Source organism: Eublepharis macularius, chromosome 2, assembly GCF_028583425.1.
Source record: "Eublepharis macularius isolate TG4126 chromosome 2, MPM_Emac_v1.0, whole genome shotgun sequence".
In the NCBI taxonomy this organism is placed as follows: Eukaryota; Metazoa; Chordata; class Lepidosauria; order Squamata; family Eublepharidae; genus Eublepharis; species Eublepharis macularius.
Genome location: NC_072791.1, coordinates 128,965,927 through 128,986,005, shown reverse-complemented (window position 1 = coordinate 128,986,005; position 20,079 = coordinate 128,965,927). Strand labels below are relative to the sequence as shown.

The window sequence follows — 20,079 nt, the reverse complement described above, 5'->3', positions numbered from 1 at the left end:
ATGACACTGTAACCCTTAGTCTGCTCCCTATGCACTTTCCACTCCCCCCACCCTCAGAATTGGGCTGTTAATGTAACCTACCAGGCACAAAGTGTGTCCTTCCCAGTGCTTGAAATATACCCCCTCCCTTTTTTTTTTTTGCACTTTTAGGCAAGCAGCATAAGTATGATGTTAAGGAAATTCCTACTTAGCTGACTTGCATGAATTTTGGTTACAGCTTGACTGGTGAATCACAAGTTTGAGTGTACTTGGTATACAACTTTTTAGTGAATTTTCTTTTAATAGTCAAAATTATTGGTATAGTTATGTATTGTTAAGAAACTTATCTGATCCCTTTTTTGTAGACGGAAACTAGAGATTGCACAGAAGGCTGCTGAGGAAGAAGAGAGATACCGTAAAGAAATTGAACAGTTAAGTCATCTTTTCATATATTCTTTTTTCTATAATAAATGTGGTGCATTTTAATTGCTTTTTTAAGAGGATGTGAGGCTTTGGGAAATACAAAACAATCAGCTTCATTCAAATGTATTTCTTCTCAAAATATTTATGAAAAAACAGGTCTTTGTACCATATTTAAAGTTCTGCCAGGAAAGCGTTCTTAGGATTGCACAGGCAGTCTGGTAGGAAAAGAGGGTGGTAGGGAAAGAGTCTTGTATCCTGGATCAAAAGCTTAAATTGTAGGTCAAGAGAAGGGCTGTACCATTTGATATTTTAGAACTTTATGTCCCAACCATGCTGCCATTTCAGAGTTACTGATACCAGGATCCTTTGCATGTTTACTTAGTAGTAAGTACTGTTAAATTCTTGGGGGCTTTGTTTCAAAGAAATGTACATAATATTGCATAGGTACCAACACCAAAATTGAAATGTGGAATTCAGATTCAGAACTGTGACCCTTAAAATTTGAAGTTTCGAAAATTAGGAATTTCTAATAATTGAGATCCAATTAAAGTCAATACAAAGCAGCCATTCATCTACGGTCTTCCTGTGCAGTCCCACATGGGACTGCGCACGCGCAGGCCTGCCGATACCGGAGATTTTTATAGTTCTAAACCACTAGGGGGCGCTCCAGCCTCAAAACGCGCATGCGCGGCCATCTTCCTGCCGAAACGGCCCCTAGGAGGCGGAGCGCCCCTCACATACCCTCAGTTTCTCTTTCGCCGCCAATCGTTGAGGTTATTGCTCTTCCTTCGTAGCGATGTCTGAAACGGCCTTGTTCAAGCATTGTGAGACCTGTAACCGCAAAATGACAAGGTCGGATAGTCATTCTATTTGTCTCTACTGCCTTGGAGAAATGCACAATATTCAGGCGTGTAAACATTGCCGCGCGTTTACCTCCAAGGCTAGGGCCGAGCGAGCGGATCGCTTGCATGCCTTCCTTTAGCAGCGTGCACTGTCGGTAGAAGATCCCCCGCCGAAGTCCTCTTCTGCACTGGCTGCACCTTCCTGTCCTCCCTCAGAGACCTCAGGTGCCAAAACTCCACGTTCCAAGCCGTCCCCGAGTCGTTCGGCCCCGGCTTGGAGTTCATCGGATCCGACAGCCTCGGTTCCGAGACCCGCTCGGAGTCAACCTCCTTCAGCTTTGTCGACGGCCCGTACTCCACCTAACCGTGAGGTCCGTGATGACAGGACTCCCTCGGTTCCGAGGACGACCCCGCCGGCACCCCGAGAGATATCGGATCTGAAGGCTTCGGATCCGACTTCGAAGCCGACTGCTGGAACCCATTCTGAAAAGAAAAAGAAGAAGCGTAAACACTCCAGCAAGCATGACAAGGCAGTGTTGGAGACCCTACTTACTTCTTCCTCAGTTCCGACCGGTCCTGCTCCGGCCCCATCGGAGGGATGCGACGGTTCAACTGACCACCCTCCATCCAAGACTCCTCCGCCGAGGGCGATCCAGGAGGTGGATGTGGCTCCAGTCAAAAGGCCCCCTACACCATCGGGTCGGCCTCGATCGATGTCCTACGAATTGGGCTCGATTCATTCCGTGAGGAGTTGGCAGGCCTGCTCCTATGGCCGGAGTTCCCCCTGTTCTTATCGGAGCCGTTCTAGAGGTAGTCAGAGTCGGGACGACCCCGGTATCCACTATTATGGTAGAGAGGACTCATACTGCTCGGACCAACGCTATCGGAGAGTCTCCCTGTCACCGTCTCCCAGAGCTGGTTCCTACGCTGGTCATGATCGAACACCCCGCCCGTCGGAGGTGGTGTCTCCTCGGAGCCGAGCTCGGTACAGCGAATCCCCGTTGTCGGACTCTCCTGAGAGAGAAATTGGGCCCTCGGAGGAGGCTTCCCCAACCAATGATTTTTGAGCCTACAATGAGCTTCTTCAAAGAATGGCCAAGGCTCTGGACTTGGAGGTCACGTCAACTGAGTCCAATTTTACTGACAAGATTCTACAGCATATTTATTCGGGGTCTACTCCCTCAATTGCTTTTCCCCTTATTGACGGGTTTGCTGACATTCAGTCGAGACCTGCGTCAGCTACGGCTACTAACAGGAAGGTGGAAAACCTTTACAAAACCAAGGATGATGTGCATTCCTTCCTTGCAGTGCATCCACCCCCGTCATCACTTGTGACTGAGGAAATGCAGGCTCGCTCTCGCCAGGGTTCCTCTTCGGCTCCGGCTGACAAAGACAGCAGAAAGATTGACAACATGGGTAGGAAGCTGTATACCTCTGCCACGTTTGGCATCAAGGTTGCTAATTATGCAGCCATGATGGTGGCCTACCAATTGTTTTTGTGGAAGAAGGTGGCTTCCTTCCTTCCTAAGATTCCTGAGGAGCAGCGTACTCTGCTTAGGGTCATACAAGAGGAGGCCGTCCGTCTTTCCAGGCATCAGATTAATGCTGGCAGGAGTATGGCGGACACGGCTGCCAGATCCCTTCTCTCGTCCGTGGTCCTGCGCAGGTATGCTTGGCTTCGTACAACTGCCCTCCCTGCAGAGACAAGGAACAAAGTGGAGGATTTGCCTTTTGAAGGCAGCACGCTGTTTTCAGAAAAGACTGATGAATATCTGTCAAAGAAGAGAACCGATCGCCTGACGGCTCGTTCGTATGGGGTGCTACATCAGGCCCCGCAACAATCCTCTCGTCCGTATTACTGCTCCTTCCAGCATGGCAGACAACATCGTTATCAGCCCTATCAGGGGTATGCGTACCAGCCACACAGACCCTACCAGAGCCCGCAGTCTGCCTTTCCTAGACGGAGACAGGGCCAACGTCCTAAGCCTGGCTCCCAGCAACATCAGGCTAAAGACCAGAGCCAATCACAAACAGTTCTGACAATCACAGGGACCTGATCCCTTTTTTGGGGACAGGCTTAGCGCTTTTTGGAGTTCCTGGTGTTCAATTTGTTCTGATGTTTGGGTTCTTTCCATAATTCAGTTTGGTTATAAAGTTGAATTTGTTGATTTACCCTACTTGCGCCTCCCTGTCTTTTCTTCGGATGTACCGCGGTCAGAAATCTTGGGAGAACTCTCAGCTCTATTACAGAAAGGAGCAATAGAGGAGATTCCTGCTGAGTCGGCTGGGTTGGGCTTCTACTCCAACCTGTTCCTGGTGGAAAAGAAGGATGGGGGGCTTAGGCCTATCCTAGACCTCCGGGGTCTAAACAAATATATACGAATCCGGAAATTTAAGATGGTCACATTGCAAATGGTTTTGACCTTACTGCCCCCGTTTTCTTGGTTTGCAGTCCTGGATTTAAAGGACGCCTATTTTCATATTTCTATTTTCCCTGACCATAAAAATTTTTTGCGTTTTACCTATGACCAACGTGTTTTCCAATACAGGGTCTTGCCCTTTGGTTTATCCACTGCCCCTAGGGTATTCACTAAATGCATGGCGGTGGTAGTGGCCCACTTGCGCCTTCAGGGCTGTTGCATTTTTCCATACCTAGATGATTGGCTCCTGGTGGGACAGTCTGAGGCTGATATGTCTAATCAGGTGTCTCTCACTCTGGACTTATGTCTACGTTTGGGTTTCTTTGTTAATCAAAAGAAGTCTAGACTGAACCCTGTTCGCTCCATTCAGTTCATAGGGGCGATATTGGACGGTGTGCGTAATGCAGGTTTCTTGCCTGCAGAGCGCACCTCGAAGATCAAGAGGCTCATTTCTACCCTTAAGAGGTGTTGTTTTCAGTATGCTAAGCTTGTTCAGACCCTGTTGGGTTGCATGGCTTCTACGACTGCAGTGGTCCCTTTGGCCAGGCTGTTTATGCGACCTCTCCAACTATGGTTTAATTCAGCTTTTTCCCCGAGCCGTGATTCCCAGAATAGAAGATTGTCAGTCCCTAGACGGGTGGTGTCCTCTTTGGACTGGTGGTTAGAGGATTCTAACCTATTTGAAGGGGTGGAGTTTGGGCATCACCAAACCCATTTATCTGTCACATCAGATGCATCACTATTTGGCTGGGGAGCTCACTGTGAGGGAGCTTATGCTCATGGGTTATGGTCTGAGTCAGAACGTGTGGAGCACATTAATGTTCTTGAATTGAGAGCAATCTTTTATGCTCTGATCTCCTTTTCAGGTGCTGTCCAGAACAAGTCCGTCCAGGTCCTGACAGACAACACGACGGTGATGTTCTATGTCAACAAGCAAGGGGGCACGGCGTCTGTGGCACTATGCACCGAAGCAATGAGGCTTTGGAAGTGGGCTATAGATCATGCTGTATGGTTACATGCTGTTCACATCCCAGGGGTAGAGAATTCTATGGCGGATCATTTGAGCAGGATCCAAGGGGACAACTACTAGTGGTCCCTTCAGGACAAGTATCTTGCCCCGATCTTTTCCAGGTGGGGGGATCCAGAGCTGGACCTCTTTGCAACAGTGGAGAATCGCAAGGTTCCATGTTTTTGCTCCAGGGGAGGCGTAGGATCACGTGGGGCCTAGGATCACGTGGGGACGCATTTCAACTAAGTTGGTCGGGTCCCCTGTGTTATGCATTTCCCCCATTTCCACTTCTAGCCAGGGTCCACAGCAAGATCCAGAGGGACAAGGCGTCAGTCATCCTGATGGCTCCGTTTTGGCCAAGGCAACCCTGGTTTCACTCCCTCCTGAGTCTGCAGAATCAGTCGATCAGTCTCCCAATGGTTCCAGACCTTCTGTCTGTGACGAAGTGTTTCACCACGACATCGGGAAACTCAAACTGACGGCGTGGCTGATCAGACTGGGAGTGCCTTTTCATCGGCAGTAACGCACGTCTTGCTTAACGCTAGACGCCTGTCTACGAGACAGTCCTATGCTTTGAAGTGGGACAAATTTTCGGCCTGGTGTCGACAGCGGCCCTTGGACCCTTTTTTGGCCCCCCTCTCTGACATTTTAGAATTTTTGTGGGAGGTTAAACAGAAGGGTCTGTCTAATAGTTCAGTTAAGGTTTATTTGGGAGCTATCTCTGCCTTTCATCCTCCTATTGACAAGAAGTCTGTGTTTTCCCACTATTCTGCACAGTTGTTTTTACGAGGATTGAATAATTTGTTTCCCCCTATTCGGGCTCTGATTCCACAATGGTCGTTGCCTTTAGTTTTGGCTCGCCTGATGTCCAAACCATTCGAGCCTTTGGCCTCTTGCTCGTTGCATTTTTTATCCATGAAGGTAGCCTTTTTAGTTGCGGCCACCTCGGCTAGAAGAGTGGGAGAGTTGGCGGCATTATCTTGCGAACCGCCTTATTTGAAGCTACACCCTGAGAAGGTTGTTCTTCGTACCAAAGTAGAGTTCTTACCTAAGGTGGTGTCTCGTTTTCATCTGTCCCAGGAGCTGATACTGCCAGTTTTCTTTCCGGTTCAGACCTCAGAGGCAGAGAAAGCTCTTCATTCCCTGGACGTCCGCAGGGCCATTCTGTTTTATTTAGATAGGGTTAAATCTTTTAGGCTTGATTCTAATTTATTTGTTTTGTGGGACAGAATAAAGGGAGACGGGCTACGTCCCAGACCATCTCGAGGTGGGTGGTCCAGACTATTTTGACTTGTTATTCTGCTGCTAACTTACCTTGCCCTTTGGAAGTGCGTGCCCATTCCACCGGGTCCCAGGCGTCGTCTGCGGCTCTTCTCAGAGGTGTTCCTCTTTACGACATCTGTAGAGCGGCAACGTGGGCCTTGGCGGATACCTTTGTGAAACATTATGCGCTGGACATCCTGGATAGAAAGGAGACAGCAGTGGGCACAGCGGTTCTCCATTCCATATTTTTGTGATGCTTTGGTGTCACCTCCACCCAGGTATTAAGCTTTGTAATCTTCCCATGTGGGACTGCACAGGAAGACCGTAGGTGAAAAACAGGTTTTACTTACCATAACTGTTGTTCATCTTGGTCTTCCATGCAGGCACACATGCCCTCCCTCCTTCCCTGCTAACTCTCTTGGTACTTACCTTGCAGGGGGCGGCGAAAGAGGAACTGAGGGTATGTGAGGGGCGCTCCGCCTCCTAGGGGCCGTTTCGGCGGGAAGACGGCCGCGCATGTGCGTTTCGAGGCTGGAGCGCCCCCTAGCGGTTTAGAGCTATAAAAATCTCCAGTATCAGCAGGCCTGTGCGTGCGCAGTCCCATGTGTGCCTGCACGGAAGACCTAGATGAACAACAGTTATGGTAAGTAAAACCTGTTTTTTCGCACTACAAACAGGACAAACCATTTTCTAAAGGTTTCCCTTAGTCCTACTGATCTAGGACTGCCAGGTCCCCTTACCCTTTGGCAGGAGGGGAGGGCCAGGCACTTGTGCGCATGTGTACTCTTAGCGCAGAGCAATGATGTTACTTCAAGGAGTGACATCATTGCGCCCGGTGGCAGGTGTGCTCCTACCCTTCACAGGGGCCAGTTTTCTTCCCCACGGGATTCCTGTAAAATAACATACGAAGCTGCTGCTCATTCAGAGCTACAGAATGCTGGGTTATCATATGATCCATTTCTTCCAGTAATATCAATTATGAACTTGTGCACAAGCTTCTAATAGATTAGGTATGGATGAGTATATTTAAATTCCATCCAGACAAAATGAAAATAATTGCAGTAAGGGACTCTGCTGACTATGTAGCAGGAAAGGGACCTATCTTTGGTAGATTTACACTTTTAGGTCCACAGTTTGGGGGACTTTTGCACCCAGTCTGTCTTTTCAACTCATAGGATTGGCTGTGCCCCGAGCAAGTATTCCAGCTTCAGCTAGTTCAGTGGATGCGTACTGGACAGGAAGGCCACTAGGTAAACTAATGTCACGTGCTGTGTGTGGGGTTGCCTATGAAGATTTTGGATGGAAGTACCACTGTGTTCCTTTCTCTAGTGGTTGAGAACACATTCTCATACCCCTTTTAAAGGCAGGAAACAGGACTATTTCCCCCTCACGTATACAAAAGGCTACCCTTGCTAATTGGCATGAGAGGTACTGAACCAGAGTAGTTCAAGTACAATACTCAAAAATTATAGTGTATGAAAGATATTATTATTTAGTTTTTATCTCGCTCCCTTTTGCGTACCTTTTCCAGCAACTAATACAGAAGTAATCAAAAAAATAACCTGCTCCAATGCTCTTGATCGGGACTCCCACTTAAGAGATTTACAACAAGCATTTTTGGGGCTACAGTATCCACCAAATGAAGTGAGGAAACAAATCGACAGGGCCAGACTAGTACCCAGAAACAGCCTGCTCCAGGACAAACGTAAAGGAACTAACAACAGAACACCACTGGTTGTCACCTATAGCTCCCAGCTCAAACCCATCCAACGTATCATCAGTAATCTACAGCCCATCCTGGAAAACGATGCCTCTCTCTCACAAGCCCTGGGTGGAAGACCTCTCCTTGCCTACAGACAGCCCCTCAACCTTAAACAACTTCTCACTAACAACTATGAATAGCAGAGTCACCAACACACGTAACAGACCCTGCAACAGACCCAGATGCCAACTCTGCCCTCATATCTACCCAGGAAATACGATTACAGGACCCAATGGCGTCAACTATGCTATCTCTGGCTCTTACAGCTGCTCATCCTCCAATGTGACATATGCCCTCATGTGCCAACAATGTACATCTGCTCTGTACATTGGACAAACAAGCCAACCTCTGCACAAAAGAATAAATGGACTCAAATCTGACATTAAAAACGGCAACATCCAGAAACCAGTGGGAGAACACTTCCATCTACCAGGACATTCCGTCAAGGACTTAAAGGTCACTGTAGTTCAACAGAAACCTTTCAAAAACAAAATCCAACAGGAAGCTGCTGAATTGGAATTCATATGTAAATTTGACTCAGTCAGACTTGGACTGAATAGAGACTATGAATGGTTATCTCATTATCAGAAGTAACTGATTTCATTATCAGAAGCAAACTGATTTGCATCTACTCCCCCCTCTCTTCACCACCTATACATATCTGGCCAGTTTCTTCATACCCTCCATGCATCTGACAAAGAGAACTGTGGTTCTCGATAGCTTATGCTACAGTAGAGTTGGTTAGTCTTAAAGGTGCTACTGGACTCTTTACTATTCTGCTACAACAGACTAACATGGCTAACTCCTCTGGATCTAAAAAAATAACTGTAACTATGTTGGGCTTTTGTTTTGTGGTTTGGTCAATGGCAACCCAGACTGTTTCTGCATGGGTTATCAGCTCCAGCTTGAATGCCTTTGGAGAGCAAGTTTTTTCCTGCTTCTCCACAGCATCGTGGTGCATTCATGTACCTGCCAGGATTTTGCCAGATTTTCTCCAATCTTTCTCAAACCTACTTTGCTGTTTTGGGAAATCCAGGATGGGAAAGTTCTGATTTTCCTGCCCATGTGGCAGCTATTTTCTCTGATCCTATTCCCACAGCAGTCATTTCCTCCTGCACAATGGTGGGGCTGTCATTTTATTGTATCAATATACTGTTATAACAATAAGTGTAAAAAATCTTGTGAATTCCAAGGTTTAATTTTTAAGTAAGTTTTCATGTGGAAAGCACCCTACAGTCAGCCAAAGTGGAACGCTTTTCAGTCTAATTGATCCATAAATTAAGCATGTATGTTATGTCTTCCATCAACATCAACAACTTTAAAATGCTTAACTTTGGCTGAATTACGTTCTTTAGTAATAGATTTGAAATATCTGGATCTTTTTAAAGGTAAATGAAAGAGTAAGTTAGAAGCTTGTGGGTGCTCATGGTCCCCATCCTTGCTCTTTGAAAAGCAGGTTGGTGTGCTGGCCAAGAGTGCCTTTTATCAGCTGCATTTGGTTGGCCAAGTCTCTCCTTTCCTTAACTCAGCAAAGCTGGCCACCCTGCCTCATGCTTGTGTACTGTAATGCACTCTGCATTGGACTGCTCTTGAAGACAATCAAGAAACCACACCTGATTCAGAATTCAGCACTCTGATTATTGTCAAGGACTGGCTGATAAGAACCTATCTTGCTTATCTTAAAACAACAACTTTGTTGCCAGTTTATTTCTGTATTCGATTCAAGGTACTGGCTATGACTTTTAAAGGCTTTCATAGCCTAGGGCCCACATATGTATAAGGCCATCTCTTCCCATATGACCCTGTGCAACTGTTGTGGTCCTCAGGTTGCCACCTGCAAGTTCCCCACTTAGGGCAGCCCATCTGGCATCAGCTAAAGCCCCATGCCTATCTTCTGTAGCTCTCACTTTGTAGAATGGGCTACCTGAATAGATGGCACCATCTCTAGATATTTTAGGAGGTGTTGAAAAGTGAATTTATTTGCCAGGGCTTTTAATGGGGAGTAAACTGCAGGTATCTTTTAGGGGAAGAGGAGTTATTTGGGATTTCATTTTATTCTTTATGTTTTACGTTGTGATTTGTAAGCTACCTTGAGCTACAAGGAAAAGTGAAATATAAATATATTAATAAATAAAGACACCTTCCTGCCCAGGTCACTACTTAATCTGGGCAAACGTAAAATAAATTGATTCAGCCACTTTAAACAAATCCAACTAAATTATATTTTTGCTTCTTTCTAGGATAACTGCAGAGGAAGAGAAATTTAAAAAGCAATGGGAAGAAGACTGGCTCCACAAAGAGCCACCAAAACCCCCCAAAACTGTAGTTGCAGAAGTACATCCTCCTCCTCCTCCTCCCAAACATCGACGTAAGTCATTATTTTCACCCTAGCATGAATAGAAATATGCTTAATGAACTTCATCCAACCAACCTGTAGGCCTCTCAATATTTTTGCATGGTTAGAAGCCTTCCAGTGCCTTTGCTGTGGAAATAAGTCACTAATGTAGTCATTTTTTTTAGTTCAATTAACTTGATTAAATGCTACTGATTCAGAGGCTCCTTTAGCAGGAGAGCAGGTAACAATGGCCTGAGAAAAAAGTACAGCTCAATTTTTTTCCCCAACTAGAAATAATTCGCAAAAAAAAATTATATCTCCTGTCTAAGAGACCAAGTTTATAAAAACCACAGAATCTTACGTCACAAAGCAGAATTGTATTCTTGCCATAAAGGCAGAACTCTGCTCCCTCTGGTCACAAAAACACCCTAAATTTTTTTTAAAGGTCAGGGTTAAAGCCCTGATTAGAGCTTTGGATGCCATGTCTGGTTGGGTGAAGCAGAGCAGACTGAAGTTAAATTCCACAAAGACGGATGTCCTGTACTTAGGTCATGGGACGTTGGAGGGGGGGATCCAGCTTCCGGCCTTCAATGGCGCACCACTTGTGCCCGTTTCGCTGGTCAGATGTCTTGGCATGATGCTGGACTCCTCTTTATCAATGGAGGACCAGGTTGCGGCAGTTGCCCAGTCTGCTTCCATCTTCAGCAGGCCAGGCAGCTTGCTACCTGTCTCTAGACCCGTGACCTGGAAACAGTGATCCATTCAACGGTCATCTCCAGATTGGATTACTGTAACTCACTCTACACAGGGCTTCCCTTGAGTCTGACCCGGAAACTACAGCGGGTCCAGAATACTGCTGCTGCCCGTGTCTTGATGGGTGTGCCTTTCAGGACACATGTAACTCCAGTTCTGCAGCAGCTACACTGGCTTCCCATGGAGTTCCGGATCAGGTTCAAGGTTTTGGTATTAACCTATAAAGCCCTAAACGGATTGGGACCAGCATACCTGGGGGACCATCTCTTCCCATATACTCCCTGGAGGGTGCTGAAATCAGCCAGTAAGCACCTACTGGTGGTCCCTGGCCCCAGGGAGGCTTGATTGGCCTCAACCAGGGCCAGGGCCTTTTCAGTCCTGGCCCCGACCTGGTGGAACTCTCTGTCTGAGGACACCTGGGCCCGCCAAGATCTTGACTCCTTCAGGTGGGCCTGTAAGACAGAGATGTTCCACCAGGTGTATGGTTGAGGCCATCAGGGTTTCCACCAAATGAGCCTCTCTCCTGGTCTCCTCTGTGTCTGTAGGGAGTATTGACCATCTATCCCCCATATATGAGTAACCACGCATGGTTAAGCTGCACCTCCACCTCCGTCAGATGTTATATGGTTTTTATATGGTGAGCAGGTGTTTTATTAGAAAGCTATGTTAATTTATTATAATTTTATCTTGTATATTTTATCTTCCTTTGTAACCCGCCCTGAGCCCGCTTGCGGGGAGGGCAGGATATAAATACAATAAATAATAATAATAATTAATGATATTTACTCATAGATTGGGAAGCATATGCGGTTGTGCTATCATGATTCCTGGGATTGTGTATGACTGGCTTCAAGATTACCTTTATAACAGCATTGTAGGAGCCTTCACAATCAGTCCTTGTTATGGAGTTTTAAGTAATTGAGTTTAAAAGTAAAGAGTCCAGTAGCACCTTTAAAACTAACCAACATTATTGTAGCATAAGCTTTCAAGAACCACAGTTCTCTTCGTCAGAATGTCTTGCATCTGATGAAGAGAACTGTGGTTCTTGAAAGCTTATGCTACAATAAAGTTGGTTAGCTTTAAAGGTGCTACTGGACTCTTTACTATTTTGCGACTACAGACTAACACAGTGAACTCCTCTGGATCTATGAGTTTAAAAATACATTATCTTGGAATTTCTTGTAAAGTGTATACAATTAACAAAACTATTCAATGCATCTCAGTGAGAAAGCTTGGCTATAAATGAAGTAAATAAAATAAATGTTATAAAAGGCACCTGTAGAGAGACTGCTTTTCCTGCAGTTTTTCAAAATGTCTCTAATACTAGAGTAATATCTCCAGGGGGCTGTGTGGGGAGGTAGTGATGGCAAGAACAGGGGTGATCTGCAGTGGATTCTGTGGTTGATTTGAATGATGCAGTGAGGCAATACAGACTGAGTACAGGTCCTGGGCTTGTCTTTACATCTTCAGCTGTCATTATTTTAAAAACACGTTATCTATCTGAATGTCCAGGAGAGGGAAGGATACAAACAGAGAAGTAAAGAAATGAAGTGGGAAGAAACTCACATGCTTTGCATATTGTTTATCTAAAGCAAATCTGCACAACTTGCGACCTGCCAAGCTGAATGTACACTTCCAGCCTGATATTGTGGCCTGCTGGGTGTTTGCAATCCCAAGCAGGAAACAAAACCCAGAGACCCACCAAGCCATTCTTAGGCCTGCATAACAGGTTGCATTATCTTGTGAGTCACAAGTTGCTCTTTCTCTCTTATTCTGTTAACAATCCATTTTCCCTCCACTTGCTAACATTTATTCACTGCTATGTTCCCCTCATAGTTTCTTGTATATTTCCTGTCCTCTGAATTCATTGCTCATCGGAAGACAAAAGGACCTTTTCACATATCAATATCAATAGGAAGGAGAAGTGATAATTAACCATATCCATCCTGTAAATGTATATTTAAAATACTTAGGGATAGCTTCAAAGAAACTGGAGTTTAATTTGTGGACTTGGAAGCAGGCCTGCATAACTTTTGACCCTCCCAGCTAAACACAGTTTGTATGGCAACCCTCTAGATCAGGGGCATGCCTGGAACTGTGAAGACCTTGGCAGGCTATGGTATAAGACTGACTGGTTGCATTTGTTTGTGAAGTTTTTTTGTGGATCACACTTTCTTCAGGACTGGTTTAGGTGCTGTCTTAGAGTTGCCAGGTCCCCTTACCCTCCCAGTGGGAGCGGGGAGACCTGGTACTTACCTTGAGGATTCTCTTGCTTGTGTGCTCCCGGTGACAGGCAGGCTCCCATGTTTCACAAGGCCAGTTTGGGCACCTGTGAAGCATGGGAGCATGCCCACTGTCGGGCACAGTGATGTCACTTAAGGAAGTCATCGCAGCTGGCAGTAGCACACAGACCCAGGAGGTTTTTTGCCTGGGCCCATTCCCCAGGCCTTTTCTCCCCGCCGGCCAGATAAGTTGTGACAGGGGGCAGAGGCTGGGATTGAGGACCTGAAAGCCCTATGCTGTCTTAGTTTGACTACATAGAATTCAAGTTCTCTCTGAAGGAAGTAGGAGGTCCCTGGTGTCGCCAGTAAAAATATTTCAGGCAGCTATTATGGGGAAGGACTTTCCTTTGTCTGAGATCCTGCAAGTCAGAGAGAACAGTAGTGAGCAAGATGAACTGATTTGGTATGAGGAAGTTTCATTTTCATCCATATTCTTAAGTTTCCTCCAAAAAAAAAAAGACTTGTGCATAATTTCTCCCAAGAATTCCTTCTACATTAAGATGGGGAAAAGAACCAGAGCATTATCATATCTTTTCCTTCTTTTTTCTTTCCTCCTTTATTTCTCTAGTAGATTTAGATGCACTTGACCAGCCTGCAGCAGATATGAGTGGAATGAGCCTGAAAGAGAGCCAACAGGTTTGCTGTAATGCCTTGGATTCTTATATTGATCTCGACACTTTCTGCACAGCTCTTCCTCCTGACAGTCAGTCAATACTGGACTAACATAATTCTCTTATTGGGGCACAACCTGTATTTAATAGCTATGCTGTACTTATGGACAAAGGAAGGTTTTTCAGTGCACCAAGAAACTATAGCAGCTTAGCTTAGCAGCATATGTTAATGGATCCATTTGACATTCCAGAAACCAGGTCATAGATGACTCAAATCATTCTATGATTGAATAATTAAGGCATTATTCTTAGCATTCACACATACATAGATTTGGATGTAGTACCATTGTTGAGCCTGTAACGAGCTTTTGCCCGTGTCTGAAACTAAGCTTCTACTAGCCAAGAGAAAGATATATCTCTCTCCTGGAAAGCTTACAGCAATTAGTTCTCAGACCTGTCAAACAGATAAGTTTTTTGAACCAGCTGTTTATCAGTACATTTATTTATACAGGGTTCAATCTTGCTTTGCAACTCTTTATCAAACACACAGACACCTGTCTAGAGTTTATTTCACTTTATTGAAAATACACCCTAGTTTTTTAATGAAGCAAGTAATCAAAATATAAATGGCTATTAATATAAATCCTATAAAAACAGAACACAGAAAGGCAATAAGAAATAAGTTTTCTAACATTTCTTAATAAATTCCAAGTTTAACATAATCAAAGTTTCTATGAAATGCATAGGTAAAAATAAGTTCTCACCTAAATTCTCTCAAGAGATTTCTTCCATCAGAGCTCTACCATTCTATCTGTGTTTGCAATTTTATACCTCATATGCAAATATTTAAGGTCTATTCACATGATAGCACAAACAAACAATGATTGGTTTGACGCTTCACTGAATATTCATAATTTCTATAGTACAACCTTCCAGTTAGTAAAAAATTACGTTATTCTCAGGCTTTCAAAACAAAACTATAAATCTCTGAGAAGTGTAAGGAAAAGTTAAGTTGAGAGATCACCATTGGTTGAATCTCTGATAGAGGAACATTAATCTCGATAGAGTCCACTATTTTAATTAATTGTCAAAGGATGAAAGCACACCTGTTAGAATTACCTAACACATAGAAAAACACACACAGACAGTTCATGCAAAGTTTAAAAGTTCATCTAGAGAATACAAGAGCTTGGCCTAGTATTGCTCAGTATTGATTATTGTCATGTGCTTTTATCTATATTGGTGCAACAAGCCAATAAAATAGGAGGGAGAGATTTGTAAAAATATAATACTTTGTTTTGCTGGATCGTTAAATAGATTTAATAGTTTATGGAATACTTCAGTGTTCTCTGGACAGGGACATACAGCTGCTGTAGCATAGCATACTGTTGCCAGTATCCAGGTGGCATCTAGAGATCTCTCGGAATTACAACTTATCTCCCGACAATAGAGATCAATTCCACTAGAGAAAATGGCTGCTTTGGGATCAAATTCACATTGGGTTGGATCCAAAGAATCATAAACAACCTTTTCCACCTTTTCCCCTAAGAGAGGTAGTTCTGCCCCACTGCCATTTTCACTTGTATCTATAGTGAATCTTTGCAAGCAGGTCAGGGAGGGAGACGCTTCATGTCTATAGCAAAAGCCTCATGTAGTGATCACTAATTCAAGGCACTTGTGTCAAAATTGTTGTGAAAATATGTAGGCAGGCAGAACAACTGTATAGGTAGGTATAAAGAATAATGAGTAGCCATATCTGCATGTTGCCAACAGCTTGTTCAATGTTAAGGTATGGGTGTGACAAAAGATACTGCATGCTGTTATGTACTTATTCCAACGATGGGCCTTTTTCCTTTTGAGCAGAATTATGCTGGTTACATATGGAATACCACTCATGCGCATATCTGTAATGTGCATGTTCTCAGCCATGTATTTCTGCTTTGCCTATTTTATAGATTTTGGATGGTTTTATCGTTACGAAGGAAAATTTCCCACAATTCGTAAGGTAGAAAATATTGAGTGTGGTTGTCCTAGTGTTAGAGGCAAAGTTTGCTGTAAAACGGATTCTCTAATACAGTTTGTGGTTTTCCCATTAAAAGGAACAGCATTGTACATGTATTGATAACTATGAAAATAAGAAGTGGTCTGTTTTCTTGACATAATGTGCATATTCAAAAACACATTCTTGTTAAGATGTGCAGCAAATATAAATAAAGGTGACATAGGCTGATTCCGCACACGTTGGATAATGCACTTTCAATGCACTTTATCAATCGTTTGAGGTGGATTTTTTGTTCCACACACAAAAAAATCTGTTCCAAATGATCTATAAAGAGGATTGGAAGTGCATTATCCAACGTGTGTGGAATCACTCATCCTCTCATTTTATGGGAGTAAGCCCCGTTGAACACAGAAAGACAAGGACTGGTCTACGCATGCAGTAGAATGAGTGAGGAAGGTTATAGCCTACCCCTTTACATGCAGTGCTACGTATAGGGAATGACTAATATGAAGGAACTTTTAAAATTGTAACTCTTTACCTGCAGATGGAAGTGATCTTTTAAAACTATAGAGATATGATTAACCCTATAACTCACATGCCAGCAGCATGCACCTTGAACCAGGTTTCTATAGTCTTCAGATACAGGCCACATATAATACATTGCATTAGTCCAACTATCATTGTAATCATTGCATGGATAACTGCAGCCAAATCAAGCCTGGTGAAAGGCATTGTATGCCCCAGAAAAGATCTGCATGTCCATCTGCAGGCCAGAATTTAATAGCACCGCCATGTTACAAAATTGCTTCTTAAGGTGAGTGCAAGTCCATGAAAACAGGCTGACTCTGCAAACCCCAACTGGCTTTATTATCAACTAACAGCTCCTCAGTCTATTGCTCATCTTGCCCATTACCAGCTCCAGACAGTGATTCAGGATGTCCAGACTGACTCACCTAATTCATCTGAAAAGAAGTAGGGTTGGACATCATCTCCATATAGGCCACCCTTTACTCCAAACCTACAAACAACTTCACTTAAAATGTTATGTAAGCATTAAATTCTATGGGGTACAAAACAGAATGCTACAGATCCCCATTCTAGATATTAGCGGGCTGAAGAGTTTTCCTCCAGTAGCCCCTTTTGAAACCAATCAACCAGACAAGAATGGAACCACCTGAGCATGGTGCTCCAAATACTCATCTCTGCCAATCAGGATAGCATGGTTGGTGGTACTGAAATTCGCTTAGAATCCCAGGAGAATAAACAGGGTCAAATTCCCAGTTTACCAGTGAAGATCATCCCTAAGGGAATCGAAGACAGTTGCAATCCCAAAACCAGATCAGAAGCCAGACTGAAAGAGGTCCAGATATTCTGCCTCATCCAGAAAAGTTTGGAGTTGCACATTGTAAGCATGTTGTTCTGTGGTTCAACTAAATTAACAGCTTTTACATAACATTGATATTTCCTGTTTTCCATTAACTTCAGTGAGAACTATGGGTCCTTTAATCCAAGGCACTGAATATGTTCTGTACTTTATCACTACTGCTTCTTTGGAACGGCATCAAGCAGTTAAAATGCTAGAGATTAGGAGGGTAGATGGACTTTAAAGGATTTTACTGGATTTTATGTTCCTAAATAAATTGATGTCCTAAACATCAGCTGTTACTACGTAAACACACCATACACTTTTAAAGAGAGACATGTTTTCTGTGGCTGTACAGCAGGGTAAAAATGCTTCTTGGTATGAGTGGATTTACGTTAAGATAATTCGTCTATGTTGCCTATAAATTGACAGTGATGGCTGGTGAGATGGACTGGCAGGTACTTGGGAAGAACAAAAGATTGTTTTAGTTTCATTTTATTTTTAAAAAGGAATTCATTTTCATTACACATGTTCATTTTACATTTGTATTTGTATTATTTCAAAAGTTCAAAAGAAGCAGTTTGGTTTTCCACAGAACTCTAAGGTTTGCAGTTGTTTGCTGTATTATTTTGAATATGTGTGGTGTGTTGGATGTGTGACGTTCTGGTTTCTTTTCATACGCATTAAAAGAAATGCTTTTAATAAATATGTGAGCACCTGTCATGTAAAAGGCATTATTATATATAGACTTCACCAGGAAAGAAAAAAAATAGATAGCTATGTAGGTTTCATTAATCCATGCCAGATATCCAAGGTAATGCAAAAGTTCCATGAGAGCAGTGGTTGTAGAGAATTGTGACAAATTTCCTTAGGTATTATAAGGAAGGCAGTCTGCCCTTTCAATGTTATATTAAATGTGGCCTCTGTAGGTTTAGTTGAAAGGCAATTCATCTGATCCAACAGTCACTGTGCTTCAGTGCACATGGTGAATTCATAGGCTCTATTTTTCTAAGACAGATGCTCATGTATTTGTTATCTCAGACAATCTTCACTTACAGTATTAAGCCCTGTAAAGAATAAATGTTCTAAATGCATGTAATAATTAAAAAATAACAGAAAGGGAAAGATAGAAAGAAATCCAAAAGTGACAGTTTCAGTGAACAGAAGAAGAGTAAAATGGAGATGGAATTTGAGCAAAAACTTGCGAAGGAAAAAGAAGAGAAGCTGGAAAGAGAAAAACAATTGAAAATCAACCGTCTTGTTCAAGAGGTATGTTGCATTATGATCTAGACCATGTTATGTAATTGTTCTTTCTTTAGTTTTCCCAACTCTTCAAGTGGGAAAAGATGATCATGAATATTGTTTAGGTATTTGCAGGGCTTTTTTTCAGGGGGAACGCGGTGGAACGGAGTTCCGGCACCTCTTCAAAATACTTGGCAATAGTGCTTGAAAATAATAATATTTCAAAGAATCCTGTGTGTTTCTTCCTCATTTCCCAGAAAAAAAACCCCTAGGTATTTGTATATGCAAATAGATGCACATTTTAAATTGATCGCTGATATATAGTGCTTGAGTATGATGCTTATTTAATTTGGCCCATAGATTTATACAAAGAATCAGCTATGGTGGAATGTGTATGCATATGCCTGAAAAGATGAAAAATACATTACTCTTTTTGAAGGCAGTGTCTATTTCCTTCTTTTTCTTACTTCTCAATATAATTCTAGGCAAGTTTAACTTAAAAAAATAAGGAGCTGCTAGGCGTCAGAAAGTACATTATAGTAAAGGCTTTTGATGTTCTAAAAACAGTATTGGATTGAATCCCCCCAAAAATGAAGTAAGTGAAGTTCGTGGAATAGATCTTTGCCAAATTCCTTACTACTGCAGCCCATTGCACTCAACAAAAAACTGTTCCTGAAGGTCAGGGAACCCCGAGGAATGGTATGAGTGTGGCACATGGGGCTTAGCCAGGAAAGAAATAGATAAGCCTGTGAAAGTGACCTGGGAACAAGCTGCACTGAGCAGCCACCACGGGCCAGTCACTTGTTCAGCATCAGTAATAGGCACATGCTCACCCATTGCCTCCTCTTGAATCTCCACCAGCCAAATCCAAGCAGAGCAGCCCCTGTGAGCACCCATCACCTTCACTCAGAATCGCTCTTGCTGGTAGCACTATGGGAAGGGTGGCTGATGCCCCCTTCATAGTGTCTTTAGCAAGGTCAGAAGCAGCAGCCTCTGTGGTGAAGGTGATAGGTGAAACAATGCCATCTGTCTCACCACTACCAGAGCCAATGCAACACAAGGATTGCTTGCAGCTCTCCAAGACTGTGGCCTGTCAAGATCTTTCCAGGTAAATTAAATGGCTAGTCAGTCCCTGAAAGGGGGAATTGGCAGAAATTGCCCTTCCACTGTCACAATTACTAGTGCAAAAGGAGCAAGAGTTTATGCGGGGAAACAGACAATTTCCATTGACTTGAAAATTGTGAATGGAGTAGGAATTTGATTAATGGATCTCAGCCCCTTGCCCTCTGTTTCAGGCATTTCTGCAGGTTTTCAGAAGCTGCAGTAGGAAAGGGAAGCCAGCAAAAATCCATTCCATTAACTTTGCTCCATTCTTTTCTGTGGATCCATGCAATGTTCATCAACAAACTGGACAAATCATTTGATTTATAGATAATTGTTTGGAGATTTGCACCTTCATTTTGTCCTGAATATTTTTGTTCAGAATATTTGGTTTTGTATAGTATTATGAGCTGACTATGTAACAATATTGATTAATCAAAATGGAATATTTAGGTTCTGTAATGTAGTCAGCATTTTATTTTTTTTCCACATTAACAACCATTTAAATGTCAGTAATGCTATTTGAAAAGTTTACAAGAAAGTACTTTAAAAGCTATTGAACAGCTCAGCTGCATTTTAAGTTGAGGTTAAGACTGAGAAAATAAATAGCTGTGAAGCAGTAATCAAGCATTGATCTAAGAAATCAGTGAAGATTGCATACCTGTAGGTGAGATCCCTAGAACACTGTTTTG

General features: G+C 43.3%; 1 protein-coding gene across 3 annotated transcripts in view; it reads left to right on the top strand.

Annotated features, from left to right (window-relative positions):
* USH1C (USH1 protein network component harmonin) overlaps positions 1–20,079 on the top strand; it is a 123,557-nt gene that overhangs the window by 59,906 nt on the left and 43,572 nt on the right. The window contains exons 13-16 of one of the 3 annotated variants that reach the window (XM_054971502.1): positions 345–410; positions 9,939–10,066; positions 15,635–15,684; positions 18,161–18,313. In XM_054971502.1, the coding sequence (XP_054827477.1) occupies positions 345–410; positions 9,939–10,066; positions 15,635–15,684; positions 18,161–18,313 (397 nt within the window). Of the gene's footprint in view, positions 1–344; positions 411–9,938; positions 10,067–13,636; positions 13,705–15,634; positions 15,685–18,160; positions 18,314–20,079 lie in introns of all 3 variants that reach the window. The other 2 variants (XM_054971501.1, XM_054971500.1) reach the window with 2 other exon arrangements.